A 24,650-nucleotide genomic window follows, 5' to 3' on the forward strand; every position below is an offset into this window, starting at 1 on the left:
TTTCCTCTTTCTTAACTCACCTTCGACCCACATTTTTTGCTGCTGTATATATTTCAAGACTTTGCATGAGAGGAAAAAAAAAATCATTCAACCCTCAACAACAACAACAACAACATCCTGTACTGCACACACACGACATGTGTCCCTGCCAGAGTTGAAGCTTTTAATCTTTAGACCACTTGTACATTACAGTGAACCATCAAAGATTAAAGAATGACTGTCCCAGCAACTATACACCAAAGCCAACACAACAACACACACACTGCTGCACTCATTGATCTTTCACATCTGGGTGGTTTACATATGGAGAATTTTCTGCAAATACAGGATGCACTCAATTAAGGCGAGATCAAGAAGATCGAGTGTATGCATGCAGCTGGTGTATATGTGAGAGGGAGGCTATCGAAAATCTACCTTAACAAATCTTATGAAGCAGATATAAGCATATCAGACTGAAATATCTCAACAACTTTTGCAAGGACATCCATGGACCCCAGAGGATGAAGCCTGCTGACTCTGGTGATCATCTGACTTCTCCTCTAGCATCGCCACAAGGTTAATGGTTTTGGTTTTAAGCGGACTGGATTGTCGGGATGTTTGGATAGACTGTAACAGCCCTTCAATATATTATCTACCATCATCATCAGGTCAAATTTTTAATTTGTTTGAAGCAAAATTTAGTTTTTGCTGAGCGACAGCAGCTGAGCAGTTAAGGAGTTTTCATGTACAGAAAATTTAAAGAGTACGGTCTAGACCTGCTCTAAAGGAAGAGGGAATTATTTCTGTTGTGATTTGGTGCTATATGGACTTGAGAATATAGAGCCTATGAATCAGCTGACTGGAGCTCCAACTGTGTAGCCCAACTAACTAAACTGAAACACATCCAAACTCTGTTTCTAATTCTTAATATTTTAAGTTTCCTCACTGAATATCAGAGATAAAACCTTAATTTTAAAGACTTCTAAGTCCTTTTAACTGATCTACAGTTCGGCATTACTCTTGAACTGACTCCGACAGTTTAAGCCACTGACTATCACTCAGTTAGTGAGTGATAGTAGTTTGTGTTCAAGGGTGAATAACGTGGGAATAGTGGGAAAAACAGAGGCACTGTTCTCCCTATTACAAGTCAGTGTATAATCAAAATTATTTTAAAGCTTTTAAGGTAGAATAATTTCATAATGTTGCTTTAATGATCTGTAAAACTACCCATCAGCCTCAACATCACACCCCCCACAAACTTTTATTTTTTATATAAACTGCAACAACTCTTGATTATGCAATTGCAACAAAATAGGTACCTTAGAGGTTTTAAGTCTAACTCACTGAAGGATACATTTTTAACAATTTCTCCTTTTACGACTGCCAGACAGTCCTGAGGATTCAGACATCGTGGCTACTGACGGCCAATCAGGATTTTCAATTATTAAAACAACACATTTCAGAGGATTGGACGCTGTCCGAGTGCTTCCTGGTCTGTGAGTTCTGTCTTGTATATTTCTGACGATACGGTTGTGCTCAAACGCTCACATCCGTGTCAGTATGAGCACACTGTACATCTGCTTTCATGCATGTGTGTTCTTTGCCTGCAGGTAAACTCGGCTAACGTTACTCATCTTCGCCGCGCTGTCTCAACCCCAACGAACGTCACGTTTTCTGTGAATCACATTTTCCTCAGCTCCATTCATGCAGATGTTATTCTCCTTGAATCTTACAGTTACAGTACACATCCAGGGAGAGTCGACGGAGAAAGAGAGAGAGGAGGAAAATGGAGAATTAGTGAGTCATGGTTCCTGTGGAGGTGAACACAGGAAGCCTCTGTCACCAGGATACCACAGTGATGTGTGGTAGCCCTTCCTGGGTCCAGTTAGCCAGTGTTTTTCAACCTTTTGTACCCTCACAGCCCCAACAGATGTGTTCAAGTACCCGTCATGGAGATGTTATTTATCAGCAGTAACCCTGATATACAAATATAATCCTGGAAACAGCTATCAACATGTTTAAACACTCTGAGCAACAAAATACAACACATATTCTTTGCAGCGTCCGTCTGGTTTCCACATGCTGAGTTAAAAGCACATGAAAGTCGGAAAAACGATTTCCAAACTTGTTCCTCTGACCAATCTGAGAAGCACTTGAATGCAACATTATATCACTCCCTGACCACTTTATTAGCTACACCTATAATCAGTATCATTTTAGTGATGCTATTTTAATCATTTATTAATTACTTTTATCTAACCTTTTAAATTAAATTAAATTTCAACCATTAGCCGATTTTTCCACTTACTCCCTGAGGTATAGGTGACCCTGGTTTGGAGTCACTGCCCTCTGCTACAGTATGTTATGGCCTTGTTTAACATCAGTAGAGACAGTAACAGTGAGACCCCTCCCTGCCTCCATCACTGGAGAAGAGATAAACCAGAGATTTGTTTATTTGTAATCTGATTACTATGTTTTATTATCGGCTCTGGGGATCATCTCTGAACCTTGTGGTGTCAGTGCAGCTGTTTTGGTTAATAGGCTGGTTTATTAAGTGCGGTTAATCCACCTCTAAGAGGACACAGGCAGATGTGGGGTTACTTCAGACTTGGTATCGCTGTAATTTGCCCTCTCTGGTGCAATTAATTGTGCTGTTCTGTGTAACAGGGTGGAGCTGAAATTCAGTCGGCTTTTCAGGAACTGGGAGGAACTGTCTTAGATTCACATCGGCCACGTTTATACGGTTTTACTGAGCCTGATACATTGCAAAATTTTACCAGTAAAGAAGAGCGTTAACCATCACAACAATGGTGATTTTGGTAGAGGAGTAGGAGGATGAAGGATGCTTAAATGATCCTGTACACACATTGTTTATATGTGTGTGTTTGTGTGTGCACGAGGGGTGGGGTTATCACGACCGGCGGGGGAAGGGCCTGGATTTCATTTCTGATTTGCGACCATCTGGCTCCTCCAGGCAGCTGCCGGGGCCCAAGCCGAGCAGAGCCGCCCCGCCTGGCCTGCCCTGATGCCCCATGGGATTTACGGAGAGGTCACCACTGCTGCTGGAGACACACTGTCACCTAATACTCTGAAACAATCGGCTCAAATGATCGCGCACACACACACACGTGCTCATAGATCAGAAGATGTATAAAAGTATCAGAAAGGATGCAAATGGAGGAAACGTGAAGACTGTAAGATGACAAATATAAAAACAGGTTTTAATGGAGGTGATCAAGTCGCCATTTCAGCCATTTTTTATTAAAAATTGGGATTTTATTAGGGGTTATCACACGATGACCTCTCTTCTTTTAAATGCAAAAAAAAAAAAAAACAACCCCTGTGAAAATGGTTCGAGCCGAGCTGCACCTAATTCAACGAGACAAAAGAGAAAGGGAGAGAGAGGGAGGAGGGGGTGGTGACAGAAAGAGAGAATGGATTTCCCCCCTCTGTGTTGCCATGGCGACAGCAGTGGATGGTGGATGACTGATTTCCTGTACAGCTGTGGTGCTCGGAGAGGAGAGAGAGAGCGAGAGCGAGGGGAGAGACACGTTATCTGTGTTGAAGGAAGGAGGTGGAGCTCGCTGAGGAAAGCATCCATGTTTTCTCTCAAACTGTACATCAGTCTCTCTGAGGTGATCAGTGTTTTCTGCCTTGATGTTGCATATTTTGTCCATTTATATTGTCAAGGATTGATTTTTTTTAAAAACCAGAAACTTTCAGGGTCATTTAAAATCCCACTGACATTTGCAACTATGCTAAAACCAAAAATAAAACCTACAGAGACTTTCCCCACAGTATATCCTGTAAGTCGTGTCACGTATTTAAAATAAAAGTACTTCTTTTGCAGAAAATATAAAATGACGTTATCAGGAATGTGTGAGCAGCATTTCACTGTTACAGTTTTAAATCTTTAATTGTGTGCTTTTAACGTACAATTTACTGCAAATTTAGAAAGTGGAGTACAATTATAAAGTACCACAAAATTAAAGTACTCCAGGATAGTACAAGTACTTTAAAGCTACACTTAACACACAGAAGTTGATGTGTGTGTAAATTAGAATTTAAAAATCATGGGAGGAAAAAATATGACCATAACACTTACTGTGTGGCTTCGTAGCTTTCGAGCACATCTACTGGTCTTCTTCAGGGGACAGAGGTGCTCAGTAATGCAGAGGGAACATTGGCAGAGAACAGAACCTACAGAATAATGAAAACAGTTTTTAAAGTTTTCTGGCTGGCCACCAAGTTATCATAACAGATGGCATTTCTGCTTGACTCAAATGATTAATCGATTTACAAAAAGGATTTTATTTTCTTTTGAACTACTTCGACTAACTGTAGCTGCCCTATATTACACTAAAATCTATAACAACTTAACCTACAATTTATATTTTATGAAATGTGAATTAAATAAGAAATTAATTTATTTATTAAAGAAGGTGGCTCTGAAATACCAAATCATATTAATTCCACTAAGCCAGTAGCTGAAATGGCAGGTCGCGCTTCTCTGTTAGTTTAGCTAGTTAGCTTTAGCTAATGGTTTAGCCGTATTTTTAGCCGTATTTTTTCATCATAATTGGACTTAGCGAATAGCCTCATTTAGTTATGTGAAATAACAAAGAAAGTTACAAAGATGTGCTTCATTCAAAATGGATATTTGTCCAACGCAGCCAAGAGAAAATCAATGAGTAAATTTCGTATTAGCTTGAGCTATGGCTAACCGTTAGCTTAGCTCTTTCTTTAGCAGTCCAATTGATTGTAGCTGAGGTGGTTACAGTGGTTTGATGATTAGCCCGGTTTTGTGGGCTACAATGTAAACACAGTTTTTATCTTATATTTGCCAACATTTTGCAAAATTAAGTATGCCGAATTTACTATTAGGAGTTACTTTTACTGTGTACCGTGGATGTATTGACAACTATCGATTAATTATTTTGACGCTGAAGAAAACTTAAAAACCAGATGATTCTCAAGCAAGTTCTGAACAGTCTCTTTGCTATGATTTTTAAGCTGGGTTTACGAACGTATGTTTGCGATGGACATCAAACATAATGATATCCCCCAAAAGCGAAAGTCACTTAATCTAAAAAATATGTGTATTGTGTTTGTGTGTTAAGATTTGAGAGGTGATTGATACCTTAAATGCAACAGCTGCTGCTCCAACTCCTGATCCTGTTGATACTACCTGTATGTAAGAACACCTGCATGCACCTTTCCCTTTCCCTTTCCCACGTTTTCTTGAAAGTAAAGAAATGAGGACTGAGGAGGTTTCACATCAGACCTTGCTGAGACAGGGGGGAAAGAGAGTCACAGCAGTCTGGACTGGATGAAAGAAAGGCACAAATAATCATTTCAATCTGAGCTTGAGAAACAGCAGACTCGAGTTTAGCAATGTTCCTCAGCTGGAGGAACAAACAGGAATGAATGAAACGCTTCACATACTGTTCCAGAGTCAATGCCTGGTCAATAGTGTCACTGAGATTTATGAGGGGAGATTTAACAGATGAGGGGGAGAGGGAACCAAGGTTTTCATTCACCTTAGGGACAAGGCCAGCTGGAACACAGAGATGGATTTATTTTTATGTCAGCATTAAATTGTGGGAAAGTATTCAGCCATCCAGTGTGTATTATGTGTACTTTCTTGTCAGACAGGAGGACTTTAAATTGCCTTATTACTGTTTCCACTGTGCTAGTTGCCAGTTACTGAAGATCTAAGTTGTTTAAGAATGCATATTTATCTGCTTTATTTTCTTCTTTTTGACATGATAAAGTTATTTGTGTCTCTGGCAAAGAGCCCGAGAAACAACATCAGGCAAGAGCAGCACTGCTTTTGTCATATGTCAGACAATACTGCCACCCTCAGGCCCAAATGATACTCACATTTAAGTATGTAAGTTACACCAGAGGGCAGCACAAACTCATGAAACATGTTCATGTGCTACAGTAAATCCCTGAGCACCAACATAGAAATATTCCGATTTTTTTCTAATGATCTAATAAACACATTTTTTATACTTTAAAAGTAGTCTTAATGTTTGTTATTGGAGAGAAACTGTCTCCTGTTTAGATTTAAAACCAGAGAAATAAACGGAATGGGAAAATGAACTCTTTATATATTCTATCATATACAGCCTTTTTTCCAAAATTAAAAAGCACATAAACTGCACCTTGGCACCACTCTGAAATAACCAAAAAGCAGCAGAACCTTGGTAGATAAATGTACCTTTTTATTGGATATTGAGGGCGTTAGTACCAAGAAGGCACGGACCAGACTTCATAATAACAAATCTTTTTTTTTTTTTTTAACTACAGGGTGACAAAAAAAAAAAAAAAAAAACCTCTTTCATTTTTTCCTGAAGGGATATCCTTTCACAGAAAGGATTATGGACACAGACATACAGACTCTTACAAAGTGTAAGTATGACCATATATTGAAGTCAGAGAAGGAAGTTAGAACAAATTATGAAGACTTTAAGAACATGGGTTATGACTGTATGGCTATGTACCTTAACACATACTGTTTTAATATAAGAAACATCATTGTCCATCAAAATATGACTTAAGACATTTACCATTAATGAGTAGAAATAATTATAACTGTGACAGAAACAAACTGGTAAGAAATATAGTTGTTTTTAATTACATAGCAGTATCAAATTCATGTATTTGTTATGTAATACATATATGTCTCTTTTTAAAAAACCTTGTTCAGATGCTGTATTGCTGACCTGGGACGACTCAGAAGAAAATTAACTACATATTGTGTGAGTTTGGAAACGTGCAGTTAACAGCGTTTAGGCTGCACCCAGACAAAGTTTCACATTGTACAGTTCGGCTCAGCCACATAATTGACATGTTAATAAAAGTAGCCGACGTTTATCTGCACATTTATCACCTCATTTGTTGTTTTTGTTTGTTGGATGACATTTTAAAAGCATAACGTCCCGTTAGCTTAGCTTAGCATAAAGACTGGAAACAGAGGGAAAGGTTGGTCTGGTTCTGTCCAAAGTTAACAATCCTCTCATCTAGCTCTTGGTGAGAAAGCAAATAAGCGTTATTTCCCAAAAATGTCATGATCAGCAGAATCAGGTCTTTTTCATTAACTTAAAGCCACTTGAAAAGTTTTATATGAAACTTTAAAATCTTCAGTTCATTCTCAAATCAAATGTAATTCTGTTGTCATGATAAAAGGTTGAAAGGGAATTCAAATATGAGTAAAACAATGTTTTAAATAAAATCTTAGTGTTTTCACCACAGAGAGCTTAAAATTATTATGGCTGTAGCTTCAAAAAAAGCAATGACTGATTTAAATCAGACTAAAACTAAACGTTTTAAAGCTGTAACTGCGGCACTTTGATTTTGAGCTGTGTGATTTTAAAAAAACGTCTCGTTTTGTTTTAACCTGCAACAACCTCCTGTCCTCATTCACACTGGCTGTATTATAGTGAAATCTGAGTTGTGATTTAAGAGCAATAAGAGCCTGTTAAACAACCTGTCAGTTACCACAGGCTTGATGATGAAACCAGTCTTTCTTGTTCAGAGCCACAAACCTCACACGTCCTTAATACTGTCACATATGTCTGATGGTAATACTGAATGACATCAACCGTGCTCGAAATATCTGTTCAACATATACAAGTCTGGACAATTCATACAAAAATACAACATGTAAAGAGATCTCAGGTAAAACGAGAGCATGAGAAATAAAAAAAATGTAACAAATTCCAGTTTAAAATGGCAGACGAATGAAACAGAAGACAGATGAGAAGAAACAAGAAGGAAAGGAAGACATATACTTGTATGTATGCATCAAAATGTATGGTTTGTTCTGGCCGACGGCCAGCCCGGGCTCCATTTTGAGTCTAGATTACAGGGAAGCTTTTGTAGCCGCAAAGCTGAAAGCGAGTCAGGACATGTAGGAACTAACTCGACCTCATTCCTCCCTGGAAACTCGGTCGGATTTCACAGGACATGAGACAGTCTGAAATCAGGATCTTTTGTTTTTTAAGATGCTGGAAAGCTAGCTTGATCTGCTCATGGAGAGTGTGTGTTTGAATTCTGATGGCTTGAATCTTTAAAAATGAGGGGGTGTGTGATTGTCAAGGCGAGGGGGTATGACACCTGCATAGTGTGATGAAGGCACGTCGGGTGTGTGTTCACATGAGTCCAGTCCGAGTGTGTGTGTTGAGGGGTGGGTAGGTGGGAGTTGGCACACTGCACTTCCTGTCGAGGTAAAATGAAGTGGCATAGAAGAAGAGAAAAAGAAGGAGCCATGGCTGGCTTATGGGTCCATCTTCTCTCCCACCGTGACTCTGAAACGTAATCGTCATGGCTGCACGCTGCGAGAACAACGCGGACGCAGAAACGCGCCATTTCCTGCTCTTTGGTTCGTAGCTCAGAGTGATTTTGTCCTTTGCATCCTCCACAAAAAAATCTTTGATATGCTCTTCTGTGCATGAGTCTGTGTTTCCTGTAAGTTCACCTGTATGCACACACAGTCTCTTTGACTTTATAAAGCAGGTAAACACGACGTGAGGATCTTAAAACCAGTTTGGAGAAGACAGATTTGAATAATAATGTTTTGGGGGGGGGGTTTGTTTGAAGAAGACAATGTGATCCCTTTTGTTTCCTTTCACGCAGGGGGAGCAGCTTGGGTTATATTTTAAAGACACAGGTTCTTATGAGCCCAGTGTTCATTCATAAAATTCCCATTTCAGCCAGAATCCTCCATATTTGTTCATTTATTATTTGTTACACGCCTCAAGTGGTGACTGAAGACACAGCCAACTTGTTGCCAGTTTACTCATCTCTTCCATCTGCTGCCAAGAATAGAAACCACCTCTCCGACACTCCTCTCTTGTCTCGTTCCCTGAGGGCTGAAACGTCTCCACATCTGACACGGAGGAGTGAAAAGGTCACCCTGAGGTCGCCTCGTTTCAGCCATCTCCGGTCACACCACGAACTCGGGGACCTCGTCGCTGGTCAGGTCCAGGGAGAAGTACTTGTTGGTTCTCTTGATGGGGAAGGGGTGCTGCTCGCCGAGCATGCCGGCCCGCTGGTCGGCCAGGCCCTGGTAGCCGCCGCCGTCGCTGAGCTCCTGGGCGCAGCCGAATGTGTAGCTGTGGGCGGTGTCCTGGCACAGCTCTGCCCACTGGAGGCAGTCCTTCTGGTAGAGCCGGATGTCGTCGAGAGACTGGCTGTGGCGGTCGGTTGAAGACTGAGGCTTCCTGCATGCAGACGTCTGCGAGTAGACAGAAACAAATCAACTGTTATTATATATTTTTTTTTTCCTGTCACTTTCTGAAGGTATTTGTGCCTCTGGAACTGCAGAATCTGATCTGTGATGGCAAGCCTCCTGCTGCTCCTACAATCCTACTCAACACCTGCTATTATACTTAGAAATTATCAGTACTACTTCTAGTACAACTGCTACTATTGTTATTATTGATACCACTTTACATCTCTACATGAAATCTGCATTATGCTATGTTCTCCTGTCCCTGTTCTCTACCTCCCTCTCCTCCTTCCCGTCTCTCGTCTCTCTCTCGCCCCTCCTGAGTCTGATTCTGCTCGAGGTTTCTGCCTCTTAAAAGGAAGTTTTCTCTCTCCACAGTTGCCTAGTGCTGCTCATAGCAGGAGCTGTTTGGTCTTTCTTTGTGAATATCATATTATAAAGAGTACAGTCTGGACCTGCTCTACATGAAAGGTGCCTTGAGATAACGCCTGTCGTGATTCAGTGCTGTATAAATAAAATTGAATTGAATAAAAGCTGGGTAAATTCAGAGGTTTGAAAGACTTAAAAGCTAAGATGTCAGACTAAAACTCTCACACTGAGTTACCTGATAGTCAAATACTGTAACTTACTTTTATTCTGAAGTTACATTACTTTATTTTTGCTTTAGTTTGTGACTTTTTTCATTATGCAAATAAGTGGTGACAATGAGGAAGATTTTTCCTGGTCCACCTGGAGGCAACTGTTGCTGGAGAATCCTGTTTTGTTGCCTCTTCACTATTAGCACATAATAGAGGGAAACAAAAATAAGAAATTCTTGTTCTCTGATTCTGAAACAGTGACACCAAAACTTAACCATTTAAACCCAACTCTACCTGTACAGTACAAACCCTCGTGTGACATTAGGTTCAAAACTAAACAACCAAAACAGCAAAATAAAAGTTTTTATCAGTGTTGCAGTGTGCATTGAGTGCATCTGAGTTTGGGCTTCTCCTAATGCATTTCTCCACATAAGCACTTTACTTGATGTATTTGATGTTTTAATAAAAGAGCCTGGAAATTCATGCACCTGTGGCAGAGACTCGATGCTCTGTCCTCTCATCTTGACGACGGTCTCAGAGGAGCTGGAGGTGGAGGAGCTGACGTCTTTCACTATCAGTCCTGGCGAGGAAGGACAGTAATGTTTTAGTTACAGAATTAAACAATAGTTCAGCTTGAGTTTTATTCTTGTTTTTTTTTTTAACAGCGATACTGAAAAAGTGTCTGTACCAGAGTATCCATTTGTCTGATCAGGGGACATCGTCAACATGTCCTCAGTGATGTGGATACACAGCTCCTGGTCCAGAGCCATCTCATGTAGCTCTTCATAATCTTTGGGGTCGTCCACCAACATCTCAATCTCTGCAGGAGCAAATGTTGTTGAGTTATTACAGAATTCACTTCAGAAGTCATCAGTGTATCTAGTTATGTCTTAAAAACTTCCTCACTCGTACCATCATCATCTAGTATGCGCTCCTTGCCACTGCTCTCGATGCCAGAGGTGTGTGAGCTCCCATGGCTGGTTGTGGACGAGCTGCAGGTTCGTAGGGGCCTGTGTGGGGCCTGACTCGGGGCCCTGAAGCTGTCCGTCTCGATGCCGGAGGTGTGCGAGCTGCCGTGGCTAGTTGTGGAGTGGCGGGACAGGCGTTTGTGATGAGACATGCTGCCTGCACTGCTGCCGCTGGCACGAGAACGCTTGTCCAGCTGCTCCATGTCCAGCTCGAGAGCATCGCTGATGTACGACTCCCTGTACTGCTTCTTCTCTGAAATTACACATATTTTAACATTTATTACAGATTGGTTATCGTGCAAAATGTTATTTCCACGTGCCAAAACTCAAAATAATGTCTTAAATTATAACCCTTAAAGCAAAAGTTCAACATTTTGGGGAATTCTTTCTTGTCCAACACCTTTAAATCTCCCAAACTACAAAAAACAGTATGAAAACAAGATGTTTTACGGTGGGTTATGTGTCAGACTATTTCTGGTCTCTGAGCAGCTGCCAAGCAGTTACTGTGTTCTGACACACAATGTAAGATGATGAGATGATAGAGCTAAGAAAAGAAAGAAACAATATAAAACTGCTGGAAAATACCTTCGTTTTCTTCCAGACGACGGACTTGTTTGAGAACCGGCTGCAGGTTCATGTAGAGCCTGTGACTGTTACTGAGCAGCTGCAGGAGGTGGCGGGAGCGCATCGGACAACCTGTGTAGTAGATGAGTTTACGGGCCGAGGGGAGGCCGTCGGGAAGGATTTCAAACTTCTTCCCCTGAGAGAGCGGAAGGAGAAAAGGGAAGATAGCACATGAATGTTGATTACAGGACTCTGTGATTTATGGCAGTTAATAATATAAGCTTATGAAACAGGAATGTGGATTTGAAATTATGATTAAGCGCCAGACAGGCCTGGAGGCAAACCTCAGGAGGAAGAGCAACGACGTCTGTTCATGAAAACTATTTTGCAGCCAAACACAATGCAATGATCAGTTCCTGTGTCTGTTTCTCATTTCTTCATAGAGACACTGAAACAAAGCATTTTAAGCAGTTTTGATGATTTTCCAGGGAGAGGACATGTTGGCTGGATACACGGAAAAAACTAAAATGGTGGGTTTGTGCTCTCTTTCTTTCTCTCCCGCGCCTTTTGGCAGAAGCTCGACCCAATCACAGCTGTCTTTAGTGTCAGCGGGGTTGTTTTCAATACAGACCTATAAACATTTCTGCAAAGGTTTGGACTTTAAAAGGCAACAGGGGTGGGTTTAAAGCCCGTGAAAATGCACAGAGCTGCACATTTCTGACCACAGGACTGAGCTTTCACTTTATTTACCCAGGCGTTTTTAAAGAAACCAGCTGAATCCAAGTACATTTAAAGCCTGTGCATAGGTAGGAAAGCACATTATAGGTATTCAGCTTTGTACTGTAGGGAAATGAGTTCATAAAATCTTAACTGACAGTTCTTTGACACTGGCTTCCACATAAAATATCATTTTCTCTGGGACAGAAGTATCCTTGAGGCTGAAAGATTTCCTGCTCAAAACCCTCGGACTGGCAGGAAAACTCTGGGTGGGAAAATGAAGGAGAAATATTCTCTTCCATCCCTCAAGTTCAGTATTTGTCTTCAACCTCAAACTGCCCCTCTGCAGCTCCTAGCGGCCACCAGGAAAACACTGGAGTCGTACTGGGCAGAGGCCAGGTGTGAATGAGCCAAACGGAGTGAGTCAACACAGGCTACAGCTGCATTACATCTCTGTTTTATAAACCTAAGCTGATACTAGTGATACTTATCTGAAACCTTTACTGATTGGTTTTTACTCCCTCATTTGCAAGTAATGTCTAAGCTTCACATGCCGTATTTCACATGGTATTTTCAGGGTTCAAGCTACGCAGAAATGTTTCCATTTTGTGGGAGGTACTGAACATGTTGTAGGACAATCATATGAGAGGAGATGACAGGAACTGAGCTGAGCTGACGTTAACATAGCTTGTTTCTACATACTCAGCTTGTTTTTATTGTGGGATTCCTTCAGTGTTCATTGCTCAGAAGGTTTTTACTGGGAGCTGAATTATCCACAATGGTCTCCTCTCCAGAGCAGATTAAGTAACGCTGAATAAAGGAGTTTAATGTTACAAATCAGTGTTTCTCTGTGACGCTCGGGGGCGAACAGGACGTCCAGAGGGGCTGCGAGAGCGGCTTTCTGCTCGGTTTGTTTCTCTGAATTCTTAAGAACAATAACAAAAATCCTTCGCCCACTTTGAGATTATAGTTTGAACATTATTTTAAAAAGTAACGGTGATGTGATTTGTAACAGTAAGAAAAGTAGTAGGCTGAAAACCTTACGCTTATGGAAAACCCTGCTTGTGTTTTCCCTGTTTCCCTAAAGGATAAAATGATCTGAGTTTTGGCGCTACATGTCCCATTGTGCTTTGAGCAAATCAGTCTGTTAACTGTGCATGACTGCCATGTTCCTGTTATATAGGAGCTACCATAATTACAGTTCACATCAACATCCAAGTCATAATTATATTAAGGAAACTTTGATTTCAAAACTTCCGAATTAATTAATCTGACTTGGTGCTTAATGATACAGAGGAGCCAGAAACTAAAAAAATGTGGACGGCTCACATCAACCAAAATATATAATTCAGGGTAATTAAACCCAAATTTTGTGGGTTTAGTTCTGTAACGCTCACCGTGCCAACTCTGCAGTCATGACCTTTCCCATCTCAACCATCCTATATTACATGATTTGAATGCAGCAAACACCTGAATGTTTTTTTAGGCCTTAGGTTATTTACCTTGAGTTTCATTAACTGCTAGAAGTTCCTGTTTGCACTGAACCACAGATGTACATATCTTAAATTATGACAAGACAAAATTATTTTTTAATGAATCTATGAATGTTTATCTTGAGTTGACATTGCTATGAGTTAATCTGTGCTGTTTCCACTGACGTCTGATGAGAAGGTGCAATTCTTTGATGCAAAAAGGTTAAAAAGACCTAGTGGATCAATTGCTTCCCTGTTGGAGCTAACTCTACTCCAGACCCAATACAAACAGCAGCAGACTGGTGTCAAGTGGACAGGTTATTAAAAGGTGTTCAGAAACCACTTAGAAAAGTTTCTTGTTTCACGTCAGTCCATCCTGAACTCTCTGCACAGGACAGCTGGACAACTTTCTCCCACATCCACAAAAAGACCTCCCGAACAGGCCACACACATCGAAAACTCTCATCCAACAATCCCTCAACATCACCAGCATCAACCAGAGTACTGGCGAGTCAGAAGCTGGAACTAGATCCAACACCACAGCACTCGAGGGTGATGACTTCATTTGAGCCGTCAGCAGGAGCAGATCAAACTCTCACGGACTGAGAAGGAGCATAAATGTGACTTTGTTTTCTCTTATTGCATCAGAAACAGTGATTCCACCCTCTTCTGTCACTGAGCTGAAAACATGCCCCTCCTTCTCTTAAACCTTGATACCAAAGACGAGCTAAAGCCAAAAGCTTGAATTCAAATCCCCCCACGAAACCTTTGCAACATCTGGTGTTTATTGACCCACACATCCCTCCGCCCTGCTCCGCTCTCTGGCTCGTTCAGGCCCGCTGCAGCAGCCGTGGTGGTGGAGGTGGCAGCGGTGTTGGATGACGTGACTCGTGGGTGGGGTGGAGAGGAGAAAGCCTGTTATTCAGGAGGAAGGGTGGGACAGGGCCACGAGAGGCCCTTCGCCGTCCACAGCGAAAACCACAGCCACGCCACCGCCGGGTTCACTGTCACGACGGCGCTGCAGACGCGAAAGGAAACCACCGAAAAAACAGGAACGAGGAGGAAAACAGGATGTCTTCACTGTGAACTGTGTGGCAGATGTAACTGCGCCAAAGCAAAACTCGCTTCAACTGTCTGGGACAACAAAGCAAGTTTCTCAGAGGTCTTACAGTCAGGAAATCTACATCTTAAAGTCCTTTCAAGTGTATAAAAATAAAGCAGCAGCCAAAATTAGAGTCGCAAGGAGCCATTTTCAGTGATAAGCAATAATGTCCTCGCTGGATTGTGATTAATAGTCGACTGGCGGGAAAACGTGAAGTCATCAGAGTGAAACAGATATATAGTAAGCTTCTCTGCCTCCCTCCGATAACAGAAACCCTATGGAGGCAAATTAACCGACTGCTGTGCTCAACATTACGACCAGCTGACTCAGAGCAGAGATGAGAAGATTGAACAGGATTTCCTTTAAAAGACACGTGAGTTATAATTGATAAAACGGATAAATCAAGAGGTATGTGCAGTATATCATATGAAGGAAAATACTGCTGCTGATTACATGAAAATATGTATACAGTGTCTGTGTGTCTGTATGCACATGCAGGGAAAGTCTTTCTAAATCCCTGATTAGTTCCAGAGGACTTGCAAGGCTAAGATAAAACAGCAGTGTGGAGAAAAGAAGCCTTGCGTAAAAATTTCCACGACCCTGAGCAGGAGCTAGGCTTTCACAAACACTGCCATGAGCCAGGGGGATGCTCGGGTTTCGTCATCGTTGAAATGATTAAAGAGAGAAAGAAAGTTTTAAAAAAAAACATACGCTACCTATGAAAAATGTGTCTGAGGTGTGTTTCTAACTCACCACAAATACCAGTTTCCCCACGTTGGTCCAGGGGAAGTCGTACAGCAGCTGCCTCACAGAGCCGACGTTCTGCAACACAGAAGCAGACGCATGAAGTCACTGATCAAAGCTGCAGGATACGGATGCTTTTCAACAGATTAAACATTCAACAAGGAAACAATGACAACACTGCTGCAGCACGCAAGTAACCTGTGTCCATCAGCGAGCCCTGAAAGTCTTGTTTTCTTCCAGAACTGTTTATTTAAATTCTTGTATAATAATACCTCATCTTATCCTCTGTCAAGATGATGAGTCGTATTTCTGAAAACATCTTGAAACAGACTGATATAAAAGGCAATTTCTCTCACTTGTCTCAGGAGAATAATTGGGTGTTCAGACCAACTAACAAACAATACAGTGGGGCCATGCTGTTTCAGCCACTGGCGAGACGACGGACAACGATCCAGGGACTCAGCATAGTTATTTATAATATCATCAGGAAGGTTTTTACTGCTCTGGAAAGTTTCTTTGCTGACAAGCAGTTTATGGTCTGTCTGGATATTGGGCAGGTAAACAGAAAAGTGGCATTTCTGTCGACAGATGCAGTCGATGGATGATGTCGCCGGATGTGTGCAACCGCAGCAGCCTTGATAAAATAACAGTGACGTTCGGTTTTCTGTCTGAACACGGCTGACGTGTTTTACCACTCAATAATAAACAACAACTTATCTTCAGAAATTAGGAATACATGAGGCAGGAAGCAAAGCAAAGTGAAAGATAATTGGGATCCCGATCAAGGTCCCTCAACCCCGATTTCAAATCGTAAATATTAAACATGTTCGATATTTCCAACCACAAATCCTGTTGTTAGTGGTGAATCTGTTGGTGTGTGGTGCGGCTGTGTGCACACCACACAAGAACAACACAGTAAAATCTTTTATCATCTGTCATCATGTGTGTGGTCTCTCACATTTTCTAAGCCAGTTAAGATTTTAAAAAGTAAGAAACTGTACCTGGAATATCTGAATTCCACGTAAAGTCAGTCCCAATGTAAGAGATGCCTCTACTTCCTTCTTGTCCTGTTGGATAAGATTAAATCATACAGAGACGATAAGAAGAACCAGAAATCCAATGAGATGTTAATACATCAAATTCCCCCTCAGCCACTGATTCATCGTCATAGATGGAAGCAATAATGTCATCCGTGCTGGAAATTGGATAACAAAAGAGAAAGCTGCAGCACATTTAATCCCATCTCTCACCTTGTAGAGTCTGTAGTAGTGGACAGTAACGTCATCAAGCTGAGCACACTCCTTAATATATTTGAGGTGCGCCTCTGAAGCTGTGAGAGCAAACTGGTCTTTGTGCATGTTCGGGATGTGCCTCAGGATGTACTCACGGCCACGTTTGGCTATCACCTGGGCGGAAAGATAGAGAGAGAGAGGAGAGAAATGTCAGGCTTGGCTGCCCTGAAGTTGTACGGACTCATTACAGCAGCAGACTGGCAGCACAGGTTGCCAATGAGGATAACGAAGCTGCCTGCTGGAGGGCAAACAGATGTCAACCTGGAGAGACTGACGAGAGCCAGAGAGAGGCAGGAACCCGGAAAAACACACTCCCTAAGCTTTGCATGTGGCTTTTGAAGATTTTTAAGTAAGTTTTCTAAGCACCTAAATCTGTAGGAGATTTACTGTGGTGCTTATCATCAAACAATTTCCTGGTTTCAAGTGGTGATAAGGAGGCAGGAGGCTAATCACAGGAAGTGGAGGGAAATCAGACGGGTGTGGCAGCCATAACCAGAGAGATGGTGGTAGAGGAGGATGGTGGTGAACGGCCAGAAGAGCAATGTCAGCTGAAGTATTTCTTAAGATTAAAAAAATAAATAAAAGCTAGTGTGAGTGAGTGTATGTGCCACTTCCAGGGACAAAAATAAACTCGGTGTCCCAGTTCTCATTACCCCACATGCTCAGATGTGGAGCTGTCGCTAAGCGTTTGGTCAGCGTGATTAATGGGAGGTGGCTACAGACCCATATACTGTACACACTGCTGAACACCATCCGCCTTTACTGTACGATTCAGCTTCTCAGTCAATGATACAGCAGTTTATTTCTGGTCTTTTTCACCTACTTAAATCACAGGTGTTTTTCAAGGACGTTCACTGTGACTCAGAGGAATATCAGACAGGATTTACCAGTCTAATCCATTAATGTGTTTTACTGTGTTACTCACATTTAACATCACTTTTAAGCTTTGTGTGCATGTCACAGCCTTTCAACAGAGGCCAGCTGAAAATAAAAACACTGACAGACAGTCTCATTATTGTAAGCCTCATTACAAGTTTATATTTTGACATACTTTTAGATTCTAGTCAGAATTATTGGCAGTTCTGATAAATTGCTAATTAATTTTAGGCGATTTTCAATATTTTCTTGTTTCAGCTTCTTCAGTATTTGCTGCTTTTCTTTTCTTAAAGACAAGGGCTCTGGAAAACTGTGATGGATGTTTTTGTTAAGACAACTGATCAATTAACAGAGGAAACAACTGGCAGATTTTTCAGTAATGAAAACAATCGTCAGTTGCAGCTCTAACCCTAAATATCCGAGCGAATAAATAAAGTCCTGTGCATTAAAATAAAAAACAAATGCAAAGAGAGAAAATGTACATGAGTCATGGCAGCCAAAATACAATCTAAAGCAAATATTAATGTTAGCGAAAGAGAAAATATTTTGCAGGTGCAGAAGGACCAGAGAAGATCCAGCTGTGATTTAGTGTGAACAGGGAGGAAAAAAGGAGCATGAAGGATGGTCAGTCATCTTAAATCATCTCTTCTTCTCAGGCCACATATGGTACACGTTGGATACACTCACCCACGGGGGGAAGTAGGCTTCGGGTTCAAAGTACTTCCCAAAGTGCTTGTTGCGTTTGAAGTTGCCAAGGTCAGCCTGCAGGGCGAAGGCCGCCAGGAGGAAGTAGGCCTCCTCCCTTTGGATGCACTGAGAAAGCAGCACCTGTTTCCTCAGGTGCCAGTAGTAGTAGTACCTGGCTGCCCGGTCACTGCAGGGCAGACAGACAGCAGAGTTAACCAGATCATATGTTAACGGAGTGATGTTAGAGCATTTTTTAATGTCACGTGTCGTCAGTCATGGGGCTTTACTTGCCTGATCAATCTCCCGTTCTCAACATAATACTGAGCTCTGAAGTGAATGATCATCGGAGGACCAAACTGGTCGATGCCCTGGAAAACACAAGTGGAAATCCTTGTTTATTGTCTACAACAGGCAGGATTTAATATATCATATCAGATATCAAGTGCATAGAGTCAAGACTGAGGCAAAAGAGCTGTTTTGGGGAAACTTATAGGTCTACAAAGTGCAGCTAAGAAACTCTGGTTCTCTGGCTTTCATTACACTAAAAAATGCAAAGCAACAGCTGAATCAATAACAACTAAATAAAGTTATCTATGTTTCCTGCTGTCCAGAGTTCGGTTTACAAACACAGTAAAAGAGGCCAGGAATTTTAGTCACGAGTTATTAAAGGAATAGTTTAACATTTTGGGAAGTACACGGACAGTCAATGAAAACACATCACCTTAATGTTTTAAAAACAGAACAGTGTTATGAGAACTGATCCAGAGTTGCTGTTTTATTTTTGTTCATTGAGGAGTAAAAAAGTTGAGCTGTCTCTGTGATAGTCAGTTTTCAAAGCAAAGATCATTTTTCTTTTTTTCTTTTTTTTCAGAAGACATTTAGTAAAATATTCTCAAATCTTTGAGGTGATACGTTTTCATTGATTGTCAGTGTATGTGTGTTTAATTCCACTCTAAGAGCTGGCTGAGAAGATCAATAAACCTTTGATGTCTTCTGTGTGTTAAGAGTGGTGTTAAAGCGAGGAGATTAGCCTAGCTTAGCATAATGGAAGTAGGTGCAAATAGGCTGGTTCAACAACAGCTCAAAAACCTCACTTAAATTCAAAAACATGCCTTCCAACGCCTCTAAAGCTGATTAGTTAATACTCTGTCAGTTTAATCTATACATTAAAAAAAAACAGTAAAAACAGTAATTTATGGTTTAGGAGTTACGGACTGTAACTGTTTCTTGACTTCCTGCCAGAACACAGACTAAAACCTGTGCTAAGTAACTTTAACCTGTACTATAGCAGGACATCACCTCGTGAAAAAGTGTATTTCCCAAAATGCTGAACTGTTTCTTTAACCAACCAAAACCTTAATTGTTTAATCAGTCATTTTCTGTAGTCACATATACAAATATACCTGCAATTTAAATGATTAAAAATAAAGAATAAGCACTTTCTGATGCTGAATGTTATTTGGATAAATCTTGTGAATCCCAGGTAGTTGATCTTTTAAATCCAGTTTTGTGTCTAAAGTCTGAATGTTGCCTACTGTGGCTTTAAAATGGAGACTTACAGTCCTCTGCTCACTTCTTTCTGAAAGTCAAAAAATCCTGCACATTATGTCTCACCTTGCTGGCTTCTCTCTTCCATTCTTTGGGGCAGTATTTGGACAGTTTCTGATCCAGCTCCATATAGATGTGTTCGTTGTCTGTCAGAGGAGGAGAGAGACAGGTTCAGCTCACACACTCTTTCTCTGTGTGTACTGTATATGTGGATGTATAGGTGCATTTGTGTTTTTGTGTGCTCGGTGAAATCCCTCCTGAATGAGCCCTGTTCAAAGACTGACTCAGAGCAATCACATCAGACAGCCTCTGCACTTCCCTTTGTACTCAGAGCCTCTGGTGTTCCTCCTCGTTTCTTCACCTCACTCTGTCATGTCTTAATCTGCTCCTCAAGTGACACCTTTCATGTGCTGCAGCCTGCTGATCTGACAACTCAAGAGTTTCTATAAAATGAAAACCTGTTGAAAAGCTAAAGTAAATGAAGAGCAGGGGCTGAGCCTCTCTGACAGAGCACCAATGGATGTTTTTATCAAATCTGAAAAACATACTGAAGAGCAGATAACTGGAATATGAGTGTTATCAGAGTGAGTGTGTTTACATGACTCCTGCATACATATATTCTAGGCAGTAACACATCTCCAAATATGTCGATCCATGTAAATGCCTTGTTTTCACCTTATTAAATTCAAAACATTTCCCAAGAAAATTTTGGTTTTATTTGGTGAAGATTTGACATCTCCGCAGCTGAGACTTCTGCCGCCATCTCATTACAGTTGAGGTCCGTGGCATTTAGTTTTGCGGCACTTAAAGAATCCAAAAATTACATTTAAAAAACTGAACAGCAATGGCTGTTTCCAGAAACAATATCCCTGATACTCAGGCTAATCCACAAACCTCACTTTCATTGAGAACTATTTTTGTGGTTGTACATTGGTAGAAATCTCAGTGGACCAGTGGTGAATGGTAAAGTATGTTTTCTGAGATTTGGGTGAACCCTTAAACTTAATTTCTGTGGTCTATTATGTCAATTTACAAAGACAGGAACATTATTTCTGACAGTCGATGTGAAAATGAGACCTTAATTTACCTAGTTGAGTGTGTACAACAATGGATGTCACAAGATCTTTTGGGGGAAAACTGTACAAATCAACCCAACACTACTGTAGATCTACAACTAACAATTATTACAATTAAAATACAATATAGGAGTTTATGATACACCCTCTGAGCAGTGCTACTTCTTCAGGGCAGTCTGGATGCTACAGTGAGTCGATATCGGAAAGTACCGAGACAGGCTGGGGCTAGCTGGTTAGCATGCTAATTCAGCAGAAGAAAAGAAGAGATAGAAAAAGAGGCAAAACACTGTGTTGCTTCCCACAGCTGACGACACTTCTTGGCAAGTAAAGGAGTGAAGTTTGATGCTGAACTCACAACATTTCTTCTAGACTGTTAATAAACAGCTGTTAATGCTAACGTTAGCTATGTAGTGGTAGCAAAACGTACAGTTCTTTAAAAGCAGCTGTGGCATTAGCAACAGACAGTGTCAGTTTATCTGTCACAAAAAATTACACTGAGCAGACTTTAAAATATCATCTTGCGCTCATCAATGCTGGATATGTTTTCTTCCTCTGGGGTAAGTCACAGATGTATCTGAACCCATGCTCTGGTCATGGGGGCGGGGGGACAGTGGGTGACACACAGGGAGTGGGTGGCCTCTGTTTGCCTTGGGGATTTCACGCTGTTCAGACAAGAACTTCAGGAATGTCCCACAATCAGACCCACTGGCTCCTGCTCAACTGACCTGCTGGGCTGCCATTGGCTCATGTGGAGGCCAGCTGTCTGAAAACACTGCCTTTTGCAATTTACTCTCCCTTTGCTGTTGCCCACAACTGTCACCCGCCTGCTGTCTGCCCGGCCGTGGGACAGACGTGGTGACTCAACCCATACCTATGACCCCCGCTGGGCCTTGTCTTCGTAAAAACATCTTTAGCCTCTCTGCACAATGGGGCCAGTCAGGACGAGGTAGCCCTGGTTTCTGAGAGACCGTCATGACAGATAGGTGAGACATGCTACGTTTAGGACGGATTCCTGCTTCTCAGCTAAGTTATTGGTCTGAGGAAAGTAAGTGCTTGGTTACACTCTCTTTACATCGTCAGTCATAGAAAACAAAGACTGTTCTGTTCAGCTGATGGGTAAACAAGTTAAAAGACAGGTAAACTGTGTACAGCACAGCTCAAAACAACACGATACTTCACAAACAAGAGGGAGAAAACATTTGTTTGTCTCTTACTCTGAATAACACTGAGTCCAAACAGGTGACAGTCCTTCAGCCTGAGGAGGTCACACACCTGGACCAACAGTTCCTGGCACAAAGTCTTCACCTGAGGAGCACAAAGAAAAAAAAGTTAGCAATCATTTACATAACACAAACATAATCAAACATAAGCTACCTGAATGTCAATGTCTGGTATTTATCTCCTGCAGCCAGTTCCAAAGAAACCAAAGCTTATTATGAAAGTAGAACCTCTCAGTGTGCACCCTTTAATAATTGAAAATGTTTATTTGCATTTCCTGTCCAGAGACAGACGTAAAGATCAATAACACTGTCATGTCTGTACAATGAATATGAAGCTACATCCGGCAACTTCAGTGTAAACAAAGATATATGGAAACAGTTAGTCTGGCTAACAGCACCTCTCAAGTTTACTTGTTTACTAGCTTATCGTGTTTTATATTGTTTGTTTTTGATCCCTACAAAAATACATACTGTGAAAACAACATATTGAAAGAGTTTGTATGTTCTCAGTTAGCTTTATATTTTCATTTAAATATGAAGCTAGCTTAATTTATCTAAGCATACAGACAAGAAACGGGAAAAGAGCTAGCCTGGCTATGTCTGAAAGTAGAAATACATGAAAACTAATTCAAAATGTTTTTACAATATGTTTTTGTAGGGATTAAACAAAAAACATACAGTATAATGTGGTAATTAGTAAACTTGAGAGGTGCTCTTAGCCAGGATAGCAGTCTCCCTATATCCAGCTGCTGGATGTAGTTTCATATTTACTGCACAGACATCAGAGTGGTGTCAATCTTCTCGTCTCAGTGAATAATAAGACATTTCTTCCCGGGAAAAATGTTCCCCCCGAATGTCTCTGGTTGCTGCTGTTCCTGTTAAAAGCAGCACTGCTGTGGACGAAGTGACTATACGTCTACTCACATTGACTATGACATTGAGCGTGTCATCGTTAGGGCAGAAAGACACAGACACAGCGGCGGTCCTGCATGGTTTTGTTGTTGTGAAAGTTCAGTTTGTTCATCTTCGTGTGGCTGGGACAGGACAGGCCCCTGCGCCTGCTTCCAGGGCTCTGGGCCCTCTGACGACCCGCCTCCACTACCACAGGAGCTGACGTGCAGTCGCTGTAGCCCTGCTTCAGCTGCAGCCCAGTACAGACACACCAGCACTGTTGGGCTCAGTAGGCCAAGCAGCACTCACAAGGTAGGGCATGGGGGCGCGAGTCTGCCACTGTGGAGACACAACAGCAAAAGACTTGATGTTAGTGCATCATGTTCGGACTATGATGATGTGCTGTGAGGAATGAGGAGGGCTGCATTCCTGTTTATGTGCATGAGTATGTGACGTCAGTGCAGGGGAATGTCAGTGACTCCAGAGGAAGGTGTGAACATCTGTCTGGAGAGGAGCTGATGAGATGTAATGCTGGCATGACGGGAACATAGAGACCAAGTGAGTCATACAGAAAACTGACTGATTTCTATCACGTTCACAAGTTTTTAACAAAACAAAACCAGTTCAGAACTTTTTAACAAACAGGAAAAAGAAGAACATAGCAGCAAAAAAAGAGCAATAAGTCACCACCACACTTGACTTGAGTTGAACAGCTGTAAAGAAACTTATGCACGGGGCTTTAGAAGTCGACTGGGTGTCTGATTTTGTTGGCACTGTGAGCCAAACAGCTCCAATTTTCCCTCCTGGCATCAGTTTTGTCAACTCATTCAGTTCTGTTGACATGCTTTCAGCTGTCTGACATGCTTGAATTTTTCACTGTCTGCTGAAATCCACAGAGTCAGACTGTAGTGCCAAACCTTCTCATTCACCTTCTTTGAACTGAAGTTAGAGGACACTGACAGGGGAATACAAGCATTTAAAATCTCCCAAAACCTTTTTGTTTTGTAATAAATGTTTGTTATGATCAAAAGGAAAACAGCAAAGTGTTGCAGAGACGAGGAAGAATATCTGCACGCTGAATTTTAGGCTGCAGTGCTTTCATAATGTGTTTGACTTTATCCTGCACCTGAGCCCAAGTCAGGTTAGATGTTCACAGTTTCCTTTGTTCTCCACCAACTACACAAATCTCCCTCTCTCTCACACACACACACCTCCAACCTTAACAGTTGTCCTGAGAGCAGTGAGTATCTCACAGCATGAACTCTGCCTGAGGACGTGTGAGATTTCCAGCGGGTGTGAAAAGTCTCAGACGACACAAAAGAATGTTAAAGAACAATCAATCCAGATTATCACTTCTTCCTGTTGAAGGTTCCTCACCTTGAAGCCATGTTGTCATTAAAAACAGATAGGGCAGATAGAGGAAAATTAGCATTTTAAAAGATGCAGGCAGAGAATTAAGGATTTGTCCACAACATACAAACGTTGAAGAGTTTTTGTGAGCGATCATACCACTATACCACCAACAAAATTTAGGTTTTACTGCTTTTAGAAGCTGGGTCCATGAGTGGTAAAGGTGAAAAACCTCAGTAAATCAGTAAATTGTTACTGTAACAAAGCAAGAAGCGGGTTGATGCTCTGTCAGCTGTGGAAACACTGAAATTACTGACCAGGCTCAAAAAAACAACAGCTTCAACTGTG

At 41.4% G+C, this 24,650-nt stretch overlaps 1 protein-coding gene across 1 annotated transcript in view; it reads right to left on the reverse strand.

The window, feature by feature from the left end:
* Positions 1-6,188: 6,188 nt before the first annotated feature.
* The window catches only part of frmd6 (FERM domain containing 6), a 28,632-nt gene continuing 10,170 nt past the window's right edge, over positions 6,189-24,650 (reverse strand). Inside the window, 14 exon segments of the mRNA XM_018681722.2 lie at positions 6,189-9,223; positions 10,284-10,375; positions 10,484-10,615; positions 10,708-11,016; positions 11,349-11,523; positions 15,372-15,440; positions 16,364-16,429; positions 16,613-16,768; positions 18,218-18,404; positions 18,509-18,585; positions 19,832-19,911; positions 22,056-22,146; positions 22,986-23,018; positions 23,020-23,291. Coding sequence (XP_018537238.1) covers positions 8,933-9,223; positions 10,284-10,375; positions 10,484-10,615; positions 10,708-11,016; positions 11,349-11,523; positions 15,372-15,440; positions 16,364-16,429; positions 16,613-16,768; positions 18,218-18,404; positions 18,509-18,585; positions 19,832-19,911; positions 22,056-22,146; positions 22,986-23,018; positions 23,020-23,085 — 1,824 coding nt within the window. The 5' untranslated portion in view covers positions 23,086-23,291 and the 3' untranslated portion in view covers positions 6,189-8,932.

The sequence above is a fragment of the Lates calcarifer genome, linkage group LG19 (genome assembly GCF_001640805.2).
Source record: "Lates calcarifer isolate ASB-BC8 linkage group LG19, TLL_Latcal_v3, whole genome shotgun sequence".
Classification (NCBI taxonomy): Eukaryota; Metazoa; Chordata; class Actinopteri; family Centropomidae; genus Lates; species Lates calcarifer.